The sequence below is a fragment of the Bos indicus genome, chromosome 19 (genome assembly GCF_029378745.1).
Source record: "Bos indicus isolate NIAB-ARS_2022 breed Sahiwal x Tharparkar chromosome 19, NIAB-ARS_B.indTharparkar_mat_pri_1.0, whole genome shotgun sequence".
Taxonomy (NCBI): Eukaryota; Metazoa; Chordata; class Mammalia; order Artiodactyla; family Bovidae; genus Bos; species Bos indicus.
The window spans coordinates 30251362-30264550 of NC_091778.1; the positions used below are offsets into that span (position 1 = coordinate 30251362).

The window sequence follows — 13189 nt, forward strand, 5'->3', positions numbered from 1 at the left end:
ATGACTTCACTCAGGGACCTGGAGGTTGACAGAACACTAGAAACTCTATCTGCCTTTTCCCAACCCAAAGGCAGTCCAGTCTCCAAGCCATGCCTCCTTCCTTTTAAATATCCTTTAGCTAAGCAGGTGGCTGCCAAGGCTTGATTCATTATAGGAACCACTTCCATATTGAGGAAAATTGCTTTCTAAGAGTAGGGAGGCCTTCCTGATCCGGAGCCTCCCTCTGGGCAGCTCATCTCGACGAGTTCACGCAGGCTAGGCACTGATTGGGTGCTGATCTGGCAGCCAGGTCTATAGGGCGCCCCAAACTCCAGACCTGTGGCTTGGTCCTGATACCAACGACCTGGCTCTTCATTCTGAGTGGCCCCTGAGTTCTAGCCTAATAGGGAGCCCATGGTAGAAAATGATGTTTGGTAACCAGGAGTGAGGAGTTTGCAATATGGATGTTTGGGGTCCAGCCTGAAGCCCCTTCGTTTGATCCTGGGGGCTCATAAAGCTGATGCTTACATTATAGCATCTCATTGCCAAGCACCAGCTCATCCCCTGAGCTGCTTGAGAGTCTCAGATATTTCATAATGATTGTTGGCTTCATCTTCAAACAGATAAATATGACCAGGTAGTGCTTGACTCAGGTACACGTGACCGAGAACCTCAACCCTGCAGATGTCCTTCTATCCACCAGTCATTTTGCACATTTCATAGATATAACTGGTTAATTACAGGACAGAAGATGCTGGCTGAACCTCTAAGTGTCCTCCTGACCCTGAGTTTCTGTGAGAGTTCAGCCCATGTAAAGTAAACCAACACCAGTGTGACGTGCATGTTGACATGAAAGACTGGACCACCGCCAGGGGTCAGGTTGGGTGGACAGAGCCACATGTGGGGCTGCGTGAAGCATTCCTGTCCTCCCCACATGGTTCCTCATCCTTGATCTGACGCCAGAGAGTGGGACGCCCTGGCTGGTCCCTGCTCGGGCCACACCAGCTTCAATGCCAGTGAGGTGGGCTCTGGGCTCCACCTGTTTATTTTGCCCACTTTTCTCTGCAGGTGCAGTCTGTAATGGGACCTTCGATAAGTATGTGTGCTGGCCTCATTCCACTCCTGGAAATGTCTCTGTCCCCTGCCCTTCCTACTTACCTTGGTGGCGCGAAGGTAATAAGTCTTATTTTACCAATATCTAACAATTCCTTTAAGGCTTCCCTGGGTTTGATTAGGCAGCCAGGGTTTGATTAGGAGGGGGCTCCAGATTGTTTTCTCCAGCCCTCTTCTCCCACGAAAGGTCTCCTCTTAGCTGTCAGTAGCACATCCTCCTTTTCCTCTCTGCTTCTTCTCCTATCTTCCTGCAAGTCTTCTGTGCCTGGAGGCTCTGCTTGTATCCTGGTCCTCTCTCCTTTGAAGATTTGAGAGTCCAGGCCTGGCTACCACAGACTTGGCTGCAGAGTTCTCGAGGGATGAGCTTAGAGGAAGAAGCATTAGAATGTAAGAAGGGAGAGAATAAGTAAGTAAGTGTTAGTTGCTCAGTCACGCCCAACCCTTTATGACCCCATGGACTGCAGCCCACCAGGCTCCTGTGTCCATGAGATTTTCCAGGCAAGGATACTGGAATGGGTTGCCATTTCCTTCTCCAGGGCGTCTTCCTGACCCAAGGATTGAACCCCGGTCTCCTGCACTGCAGGAAGATTCTTTACTGACTGAGCCACAAGGGAAGCCCAAGGGAGAGGACATACCGGCACAAAAAGACCAAGCAATGAGGCTGGGCCTGTGCTTTATGCTTCAGGCTTTAAACTCCCCTCTGTAGAGATGTGGAGCCACTGAAGGTGTTAAGGCATGAAGAGGTGGTTTGGGGGAGCTGACGTGGGTAGCCTGTGGCTAATGGACTGAGGGATGGAGGGAGATCACAAGGGCAAGTCTGGAAGCTCCTGCAGTGGTCCAGAAAAAGAGGAGGAGGATGTGGATTCAGGCAGAGGCAATGGGTTGGGAAGAAGAGGAAAGAGGAAAGAAAAGAACTGGAGGTGGAGCAGTCAAGACTTGTCGTCAGAAGTGGGAACTGATGGACTAGACGGTAGGACCCCACCCAGGGCCACAGAGCTTGTAGGAGGCGGAACTGGCTTGGTCCAGGGCCCTTTATTCTCCATGGCATGGCCTCTTGGGCGTCAGGAAGCTCCAGCTCTGTGTCTCCCAGCTGGGCTGCACCTTGAAGGGCTGTCACATCTCTGAGTCACCAGGGACTTTGGGTAAACACAGCAGACATTAACGGATTGTGGTTTGCTACAAAATGTAGAGGCTTCCGTGTTTTTCCTTCCATCCCAAATAAACAGTGAGGACGCTAACGAGTCCCCCGAAGGGGAAGTGAAAATTCCTCTTCCCTGGGATTTTTCCACAGCTTTGCAGTGAGAATGAGGGCCTTCCCACGTGCTCGGAGAGCGGGCTGCGTGCTCTGACCTTTCCCCTAGAGCTGTGTTTACTTTCAGAGAACTCAGGAAGGGCCTACAGATACTGCCTGTCTCGGGGTGCTTGGCAGACGCTGGAAAACTCCACAGATATTTGGCAGGACAACTCCGAATGCGCCGAGGATGACAGCTTCAAACAAAAAGTGAGTTGGCTGGGCTCGGTGAGGGCGGATCTCAGGGCCCAAACCACCCTGTGCCGGGGCTCTACGCAAGGAGCCTGCCCCAGCACGTCGGCCCCAGACTCACTTGGCAAGGTCCTTGGTCACACAAAACTGCACCTCCTGTGGCAGACGCAGCATGTCTTCTGCTGCTGGGCCGAGGCGTGAACCCCTAAGGAAAGACAAGCAGCGTCTGTGCTTGCTGCTCCTGCCGCCTGGCCCACATTTCCCCAGCTGTTCTTCAGCTTCTCCTTCCCCAAAGTCACATTTCAAAGTCAACGTCTCCTTTCAAGCGAAGTCCTCCAAGGCCACCCCATGGGGAGTGGTCTCTCCAGCCTTGACAGCACCTGTCACTCTCCGACAGAGTGTCCTGAGGGAACACACCTAGTGTCTGGCTACAAGCTCAAGGCCAAGGGCCCAGGCAGCCCACCTTCATATCCAGAGTCTTTGCTTCCTAGCTCTCTCTCTCTTTTTTTTTTTAATATGGAATTTCCATTTCTTTCTTTCTTTTACTGTTTCTAATTTTTTTTTTAATAGTTTTATTTATTTTGGCTGTGCGGGTCTTCATTGCTGAGCAGGCTCTTCTCTAGTGGTGGCAAGCAGGGGCTACTCTGTAGTTGCAGTACACAGGCTTCGCATTGTGGTGGCTTCTCTCATTGCAGAGCAAGAGCTCTAGGGAGCTCGGGCTTCGGTAGTTGTGGCACATGGGCTCAGTTGTTGCAGTTCCCAGGCTCTAGAGAGTTGTGGCACATGGGCTTAGTGGCTCCTTGGCATGTGGGATCTTCCCAGACCAGGGATCGAACCTGTGTCTCCTGAATTGGCAAACAGATTCTATCACTGAGCCACCAGGGAAGCCCTGTTTCTAATTCTTAATTTTTTTTTAAATGTATTTAATTTATTCATTTTTGGCTGTGCTGGGTCTTTCTTGCTATGCAGGCTTTCTCTAGTTGAGGTGAGTGGGAGTTACTCTCTAGTTGCAGTCAGCCAGCTTCTCGTTCCTGTGGCTTGTTTTGTTGTGGAGCCCAGGCTCTAGGCACTCAGGCTTCGGTGGTTGCTACTCCCAGGCTCTAGAGCACAGGCTCAATAGCCGTGGTGCACGGGCTTAGTTGCTCCAAGGCACGTGTGATCTTCCTGGATCAGGGATCGAATCCATGTCTCCTGCATTGGCAGGTGGCTTCTTAACCCCTGGGCCACCAGGGAAGTCCCTTTGCTTTCTAGCTCTTCTTACCTCACCCTTCACTGCTCTGGGCCTCTGCTTCCCCATGCCCCAGCAGAGCACAGTTACTGCCCGTGACCGCACGAGGGTTTAAAGAGCTGACAGACGTCCGAGTCTCTGGATAAAGCCTGACCCCTCGTCACCACGACCTTAAAGTAAGAGTGCCGGCTCCACCCCTAGGATCCAGCCGGGTCGCTGGGCAGTGAATGATCGTGTTTGTGGTTCACTTCCTTCCTCCAGTGGGAACTGGCCGGTCCTTGACTCTCAAGTCTATCACGTCCTCCCATCAGGCATGAAGAGCCTTCCGTCACAGCCTCTCTATCTGCAGGGAATTTTTTCTAAACCTCTCTTTAACTTTATTCCTTGACTGGAATTGGCAGAATTCCATGTTCCCTAGACCATGTGACAGGCCACACCTCTTAAAGGTATTAAAATCATGCCTGCAGTTGGTTGGATTCAGCTTATCTCAAGATTTTGTCTGACTTTTGTGACAACACCATGCTCTTGTTAACGTCATGCTGTGATTTGGGCAAACTGTGTACATTTCTTATCTTCCCTACTGGACAAAGCTGCTTGAGAATAATCACAAAGCCATCATCATATCTGAACAGCTGCCACCCTCTGGCACAGTGCTGGTAAAGTGCACAGAACCTTCACATACAGTGGGTACTTCATAAATATTGAATGGTTCCACAGATTCTGAGTCAGTGGGGATGTGGTGGGGTCAAGGCGTCCATACTGATGGGGAGGTTCCCCAGGTGACTCTGAAGGGACGTGGTGATGACGAACTCACCAGCTGGTGTGAAATGCCTGCCACTTGCTTTGGGCTCAGGTCAGGCAACTGAGACCGCAAAACAAGATTGAGAAGAACTTTCCAAGACAGGAAGGAAAGGTTCTCTCTTTAGAGCAGTGAGGACACAGGCATTGCCTTCTCCTCTGCAAATGATCATATTTCTAAGAAATCAAATACTTCCCAAAAAGTTTCTGGCCATGTTTACCTGTGTTTCTAGTAGAGGGTTGAATTTTTGCCCAAACAAGGCTAGTGTTAGTAAGTCTTTGCCCTTTGGGGTTTTGGAAAATGAGATGTGTTGTGTTCTTCCAACTAACAACGCACTGGGGGTCTTTAAGCATAGTAATTGGTGCTTTTTAAGGATATTGTGTGTGTGTGTGTCTGTGGGTGTCTTTCAAAACTGTACACACTTAATACCATTTCTGTCTTAGCTGTGCACTCATCATGCACGGTGGCCATAACTTGTACAGTTTGAAGTGTGACAACAAGCGCCACTGATTCTCTAAAATTTCACAGATAGAAGATTGGTTCTTTTCATAGATCTTAGCAACCTCAGCATGTGATATTTTTTCTTTCTTTTTTAACTCAAGAGCTTTCATCTCTTCATTTAAAGGAAGCACATCATGACTTCTCTTTGGCACATCCAAATTGCCAGCATCACTACTTTTGGGGGCCGTTATTAGGTAGAATGGGGCCTCCTAGGTGGCTCAGTGGTAAAGAACCCACCTGTTAATGAAGGAGACATAAGAGACATGGGTTTGATACCTGGGTCAGGTAGATCCTCTGGAGGAGGGCATGATAACCCACTCTAGTATTCTTGCCTGAAATTCCATGGACAGAGGAGCCTAGTGGGCTACAGTCCATGGAGTCACAAGGAATCAGATGCAACTTAGCAACTAAAACCAATAAACTAAGTAGAATAAGGTCACTTAAAACACAAACTCTATTGTACTAAGACAGTCTGGCTAATAACTGAGAAGGCTACGAAGTGACCAGAGAAAAGTTGATAAATTGGACTTTATCAAAGTTAAAAACTTAGGCTCTTTTAAAGACACTTTAAAAATAAAATAAACCTATACAAAACTAGACAGCATATTAAAAAGCAGAGACATTACTTTGCCAACAAAGGTCAGTCTAGTCAAAGCTATGGGTTTTTTAGTAGTCAGGTATGGATGTGAGAGTTGGACCATAAAGAAAGCTGAGCTCTGAAGAATTGATCCTTTTGAACTGTGGTGTTGAAGAAGACTCTTGAGAGTCCCTTGGACTGCAAGGAGATCAAACCAGTCAATTAAAGGAAATCAGTCCTGAATATTCATGGGAAAGACTGATGCTGAAGCTGAAACTCCAATACTTTGGCACCTGATGTGAAGAACTCATTGGAAAAGACCCTGATGCTGGGAAAGATTGTGGGCAGGAGGAGAAGAGGTTGAGGTAATTGGATGGCATCACTGATTCAATGGCCATGAGTTTGAGCAAGCTCCAGGAGTTGGTGATGGACAGGGAAGCCTGGTGTGCTGCAGTCCATGGGGTCACAAAGAGTCGGACATGACTGAGCAACTGAACTGAAAAAAATAAAAAGGCAAGCCATAAAGGGGAAGAAAATACTTGCAAAACATGTATCTGATGGGTTTATGTCTAGAATATATAAAGATTTACAATTCAAAATTAAGACCAATGATCCAATTTAAAAGACAGCCAAATATTTGAACAGATACTTTACCAAACAAAACATACAGATGGCAAATAAGCACATGAAGTGATTCTCAACATCATTAATCATTAGCGAAGTGCAAATAAAAGCGCCATAAGACACGACGACATACCCATTAGAATGACTGAAATGTAAAAGACTGATTGCAGGAAATGTTAGTCGATTCCCGAGCAGCTGGCAGTCTGGTTGGAATGTAAACGGACACAGCTTATTCAGAAAACAGTCTGGCAGTTTCTTAAGAAGTTAAAGCACATACCATGCTACCCTGTCATTCTATTTCTAGATATTTATCTGAGAGAGATGAAAACCTGTGTCCACGTAAAATCTTGTACAGAAGTTTTCAGAGCAACTTTATTTGTGAAAGTTAAACTCTGAAAGCAATCCAAAAGTCGATCAATGGGTGAGTGCATAAGTAAATCGTGGTATATTCATAATAGGATACTACTCAACAGTAATACTGGTTTATAACATTATTTAAGTTTCACGTGAACGACACTGTATTGCTACCTCTGTAAACCCTACAGCATGCTCACCGCCAAAAGATTACTTTCCATCTATCACCATAGAGTTGATCTCCTTTACCTAATTTACCCTTCCCTCTGCCTCTCCCCCTCTGATAACCACCACTCTGTTCTCTGTGTATACATGTTTATTTTTGTTTGGTTTGATCATTTATTTGATTTGCTTGTTTTTGATTGTTCATTTTTAATATTCCACATACAAGTGAAATAATACAGTATTTATCTTTCTCTGTCTGACTTATTTCACATAGCATAATAGCCTCGAGGTTCATCCATATTGTCAAAAAATGCTGGCTGAGTAGTATTCTTGAGAGTCCCTTGAACAGCAGGGAGATCGAACCAGTCAATCTTAAAGGAAATCAACCCTGAATACTCATTGGAAGGACTGATGCTGAAGCCGAAGCTCAAATACTTTGGCCACCTGATGTGAAGCGATGACTCACTGGAAAAGACCCTGATGCTGGGAAAGATTGAGGGCAGGAGGAGAAGGGGAGGATGAGATGGCTGGATGGCACCACTGACTCAATGGACATGAGTTTGAGCAATCTCTGGGAGATAGTGAAAGAGAGCCAGGCATGCTGCAGTTCATGGGGTTGCAGAGCAACTAAACAATAAAAACAACAAAGGAATGAACTAAGATACATACTATGATAAGGATGAATCTCTAAATAATTACTCTGAGGGAAATAAGCCTAACAGAAAATTGAATACTTAGAAGTTTCCATTTATAAACATTTTAGAAAATGCAAACTTGTCTCTAAGGGCAAGAAACGATGAGAGGAGATGAATTACAAAGGGCCACAAGGAAACTTTGGGGAGGTGATGGAAATGTTCATTATCTTGAATGTGAAAATGACATCAGAGATATAGTCATGTCCAAATTTCCCGAGGTTTATACTTTCAATATGTGTAGTTTGCTGTATCCCAATTATACTTCTGTGAAGCTGATTAACTTCTGTTAAGGTTATGCAGAGAAGTTTAGGTATAATCTAGCAGATAATACATATTAGCTGTGGGTTCTTGTGCAAAAATTTATTCAGAAACATAATCTTGATGGCTATATGCACAATGGATTGAGTGAGAAGGGATTCCATTAAAAAATCCCACAGAATTTCCAGTAAACTATCCTCTGTTCACCATCAGGCTATCCTGGGACTCAGAAAATATTCCAGTGTTTAACTGGGTCTTTGTTTAAGGGATCATCTATGAAGAGTTACTTTAGGAGGGAGACATCGAGATGGAAAGCTGGCCCTGTCTTCCAGAGAGAGAGGCCCCTACACTGTAGGAACAGCACATCCAGGGGCAAAGAACCTGTCTTCATTCCCAAGGCACCCTCTGGTCCTGGGCACAGTTCTCTTAGGATATCATGAATCTTGGTGCATCGCTGCTGGGTGGTGGTGGGACCAACCACGGAGGTGAGACCCATAGTGGGTTCTTCACTCATGAAGTTTCCTTGAACTCTGAGATGTGCCAGAGGGCTATGGTGTCAACAAGTGTCCTCGGGTTCAAACCTAGACCCTTGGTGGTTGGGGGCATGGATCCAGGGGCTGGACGCCATAGCTGCCTGGCTTGCCAGTCATGTCTGCTCTTCCTCTGCGCTCAGGTTGAACACCGCACCTTGCTGTCGACACTGCAGCTGTTGTACACAGTGGGCTACTCTCTCTCCATCGTCTCGCTCTTCCTGGCTCTCACCCTCCTCTTGTTTCTTCGGTGAGTGGAACTGCTGCCTGCATGTGCTCAGGCAGGTATCCAGGCATGTGCTCATTGGCTTCCTTGAGAAGGCAGGAGACCAGGCTGGGTGATTTCATGGCTCCTCAGAGCTGGAGGGGATCCGAGACAGTCTCCAGTCCATCCATCCCATTTTTGTAGGCAAAGAGAAGGGATCTGGGAGGTCCAGGGAGAGGTACTGAGCCACCCTGGGTTGCAAAGCACAGCTAGGACTGGAACCTGGGGCTCCCAACTCTGTCTTTGTCTCTTTGGATTAGATGCTGCTGCTGCTGCTGCTGCTAAGTCGCTTCAGTCATGTCCGACCCTGTGCGACCCCATAGACGGCAGCCCACCAGGTTCCCCCATCCCTGGGAGTCTCTAGGCAAGAACACTGGAGTGGGTTGCCATTTCCCTCTCCAATGCATGAAAGTGAAAGTGAAGTCGCTCAGTCGTGTCAGACTCTAGCGACCCCATGGACTGCAGCCCACCAGGCTCCTCTGTCCATGGGATTTTCCAGGCAAAAGTACTGGAGTAGGGTGCCATTGCCTTCTCCATTGGATTAGATGAGCTCTGCCCAAACTCCTAGTCCCTGCTCTAAATTCCTAGTCGTACATACCCATGACTGCCACAGCCCATTCTCACCATAGCTCTACTGGATGCACTATTTTTATGGACAAGATTAAGAAACTTCCCCAAGGCATATTAGTGAGTGGGAGAGCTGGGATTTTAACCCAGGACCCTCGGACTCCAATTAGCCATTAACCTTTTGAGGATGCCGGGCCCTGTTAGATGCATTAAGTCATTTAAGTCTCTTTCTAATCAGAATTAAGATGAATTCTAATCCTTGGAGATTAGCCTTATTATCGCCCCCATTTTATGAGTGAGTTAACTGAAACAGAGGGAGATGAAGTGACTTGCCCACAGTCACACAGCTGGTGAATGATGGAGCCAAAATCATGAGCAGGTGGTCCAGAGGCTGAGCACTTTCATTCCTTTATTGTAGCGCTTTTCAGAATCCAAAACTGGAGTGCATTTTACTAAGTCATTTTAGAAGTCACTCAAGTGAGATACTTATAGACCCCTTAAGGAACCCTCCAAGGCTGTCTCCTGGTCTTGGTCAATTCAAGAACCTAATGGAGTGTAACGTGGTAGAGTGAGCGTTCAACACGGATGCAGAGACTTGGATGGGGACCCTGGATGCTGGTTCCAGAGCACTCCCACCTGGGCTGTGTGAGGTCCAGTCTGGCCCCACCTGCCCCCTCAATCCTATGATGTTCTTTAGCTCCTGGAGCAGAAAGCGGAGTCATGACCACCTGCCCCAGTGGGAGAGCAATCGTTGAATATCAGGAGAGAATTCCGCAGCCTGTGCCCACTGCCCTCGGTGACCACCTCCACTCACGTTCCCAAAGTCTCAGAACAAGGCCAGGAGAAGATAACTGCCCAGTCTCAGAAGAATTAACTTGAGCAGAGCCTGGGTCGACCATGTCTTCATTTTTGTCTCTGGCTCTGAGGAGAGCAAGACCCAGTCTCTGCCCAGTCTAGGGAGAAGAATGCATGAATCATGAAACACAAAGATCTGCTCAAATCTTTTTGGAAACGATAAAAGTAATAATAGCTCTAGAGAGAGGCAGGACTGGGCATGTGTCACACAGGGGCATAGGCGGGGCTCTGAGAACACAGTGATGGAAAAGGGCCCTTTTGCCTAGAGAGACCAAGGATGCAGTTTTACGTCGGCTGGTGCTGGAGGCTCCAGGTGGGTGAGGGAGGTCATGAGAGTTGACATTTTCTGTGTACTTCTTAAGTGCCAGGTGCTGCATGGGTACTTTTCACCCATTAACTGGTTGGATCCTCATGTAGCCTTTGCGACGAGTGCCTACGTTCTTAGAGGGAGTAGAGTCTTGGAGAGCCATATGTGGACCTCAGAGTTTCTGAATCTAAATCTCACCTCTGGCACTTACTCCTCTGAGACTGTGATGTAAGTGATAGGAGTAAGGATGCCCTTAACTAAATCCGCATGCAAATAGCTTGGAGCCTAGCCTGGCATGTTATAAATGGTACCTGTTATTCTCCCCGTCTTACAGATGAGGAAAGTGAGGCAGAGAGAGGTAAGATCCTTTGCACCATCCATCCAGCTCTGCAGCCTACACTCTGAACCTGTGCCCTTTGGTGGCACATACACAGGTTTCAGGCACACACCTGTTGGTCTGAGCCATTCTTTTCTGAGGGAAGACCCTTGGTTTTCTCCCTGCCCAGAAAACTCCACTGCACACGTAACTACATCCACATGAACTTGTTTGCCTCTTTCATCCTGAGAGCCCTGGCTGTGCTGGTGAAAGACGTCATCTTCTACAAATCTTACTCCAAGACGCCCAACAGTGAGACAGAGTGGCTGTCCTATGTGTCGGAGGTATGTGCTTCCTCATTCCTGGGCTCTACCTGGTGGATCAGTCCTGGGAATCAGAGAGCAGGAAGGTGAGGCTGGGGAGTGGATGAGAGAGAGAAAGGGGTGTCAGTCTTTCTGGTAAGAGATGCATCACCTGATTTTTTTTTTTAAAGCCAACATCCCGAGAATGGGTTGCAAAAAGTTGGAGATGACTGAGCGACTAAGCAGAGCAGACAGTGCATACAACAAGAACACTGACCATTGTGTATGTACACTGTGCTGTGGTCTATTAAGTGTGCAATAGCACTGTGTATGAAAAAACTCTTGTGTCTGAGAGAGAGGGGAGTTCAGAGGCAGGGACTTGTGTGTGGAGGCCCTTCTCCCCTCCGCTGTGGTCCAGATGCTGAGAAACCTGGACTCACCCCCAGGTGCTCTGTCCTTTCCAGATTGCTGCCTCCTGCCGCTCAGCCCAGGTCCTCTTGCACTACTTTGTGGGCACCAATTACTCGTGGCTGCTCATCGAAGGCCTTTACCTTCACACACTGCTGGAGCCCATAATGCTTTCAGAAAGGCGGCTGTGGCCCAGATACCTGCTGGTGGGTTGGGGTGAGTGACCTGAACTGGGGATCTGTCTGAACATGGGAGCCCAGTAGAGCTTTTGGTTGAAGTTGGAGGGACGTCTCTGGGATAGATAATTCCTCAATGACAAGAGGCTCTGAAGAGAGGGGTAGTGTGTGTGTGTGTGTGTGTGTGTGTGTGTGCGTGTGCATGCGTGCACATGTACACATGTGTGCATGCACCTGCATGTATATTTATGTAGATATAAGTGCTGTAGACCCAATACACATGTTCAGAAATTGGGAAGTTTTTGGTAGAGTCAGATGACATTCCTCCTAACCTGTCCCCAACTGTATTATCTACTAGGGCTGCTGTAACAAATGCCATAGACTGTGTGGCTTAAAATGCAGACGTTTATTTCTCAAGGTTCTAGAGGCTGAGAAGTGTAAGACTGTGGCACCACGATGGTTGAGTTCCGATGAAGTTCCTCTTCTTGGCTTGCAGACAGCTGCCTTCTTGCTATAGCCTCATATTGCAGAGAGAGAGAGAAAGCAAGCTCTCTGGTCTCTTCTGATAAGGACAGTAATCCCATCATGATGACCAGCCCCTACACACATGCCATCTAAACCTAATTACCTCCAAAGGTCCTTTTTTCAAATGTCATCACACTGGGGGTTAGGGCTTCAATGTATGAATTTGGGGGACACAAACATTCAGTCCATGGGCCAACCAAATCTCCAGGATGAGATCTGGAGCTCTTGCTGCCATAGATTCTTGGGGAAGTTGAGGTTGCAATAATCAGAAGGACTAACTCTGGCTTGGGATTCAGGAGGCTTGATTAATGTCTTTGGATTTACTCTAAGCTACTTTGTGACAGGTGGCAAATTTGGTTTCCTCTTTGCCTCCTGGTTTCCCAACAAATGGATGGCTCTGTGCCATCTGTAGGTCTCTCCAGCTCTCACAGTCCACAATTCTATGATGTTTGTTTTTTTATAATTTTAACCAGGTGTACTTGGCCCATCAGGGTGGGATGAGCAGTAGGCAAGTTTGGCCAACCAGCCCTTGACCCCATTTCCGTGTTTTCTCCCAGGCTTCCCGGTGCTCTTCGTTGTGCCCTGGAGCATTGCCCGTGCTCAGCTGGAGAATACAGGGTAGGTAACTCACTCTTTTTGAACTTCCATGAGCTAGTTATTCCGAGATGTACTATGCTATGTGTTCAGCCATGTCCAGCTCTTGGTGACCCCATGGACTGCAGCCCACCAGACTCCCTCTGTCCACGGGATCTCACAGGCAAGAAGACTGGAGCAGGTTACCATTTCCTTCTCCAGGGGATCTTCCCAGTCCAGCGATTGGACCCACATCTCCTGAATCTCCTGCATTGGCAGGCAGGTTCTTTACCACTGAGCCACCTGGGAAGCCTCATTCCAAGATGGCCCCAATATAAGGAATACATCATTTTCCCAAAGAGAATATCTGCTCCCTTCCATTTGGGCCATCTAGAATATACTTAAGAATATAGGTAAAAGAATCAAAGATTTGTAGTAATTCATCTGTTACTCCTTGATCTATGGACTGCAGAATGGATGTTATGCTAGTAGGCATGAAAACAACATTAATCTCATTGCTCATCTTCATCAGAGCTCTTGGGTGAAGACTGAAAAAATGGTATGTGTAAAGACAGGAACATAAGAACAA

At 47.4% G+C, this 13189-nt stretch overlaps 1 protein-coding gene across 2 annotated transcripts in view; it reads left to right on the forward strand.

Moving 5' to 3' along the window:
* GLP2R (glucagon like peptide 2 receptor) overlaps positions 1-13189 on the forward strand; it is a 42087-nt gene that overhangs the window by 6131 nt on the left and 22767 nt on the right. Inside the window, exons 3-8 of one of the 2 annotated variants that reach the window (XM_070773090.1) lie at positions 1048-1152; positions 2454-2593; positions 8450-8556; positions 10807-10960; positions 11383-11542; positions 12585-12645. In XM_070773090.1, the coding sequence (XP_070629191.1) occupies positions 1048-1152; positions 2454-2593; positions 8450-8556; positions 10807-10960; positions 11383-11542; positions 12585-12645 (727 nt within the window). The remainder of the gene's footprint in view (positions 1-1047; positions 1153-2453; positions 2594-8449; positions 8557-10806; positions 10961-11382; positions 11543-12584; positions 12646-13189) is intronic. The other variant, XM_019982522.2, reaches the window with a different exon arrangement.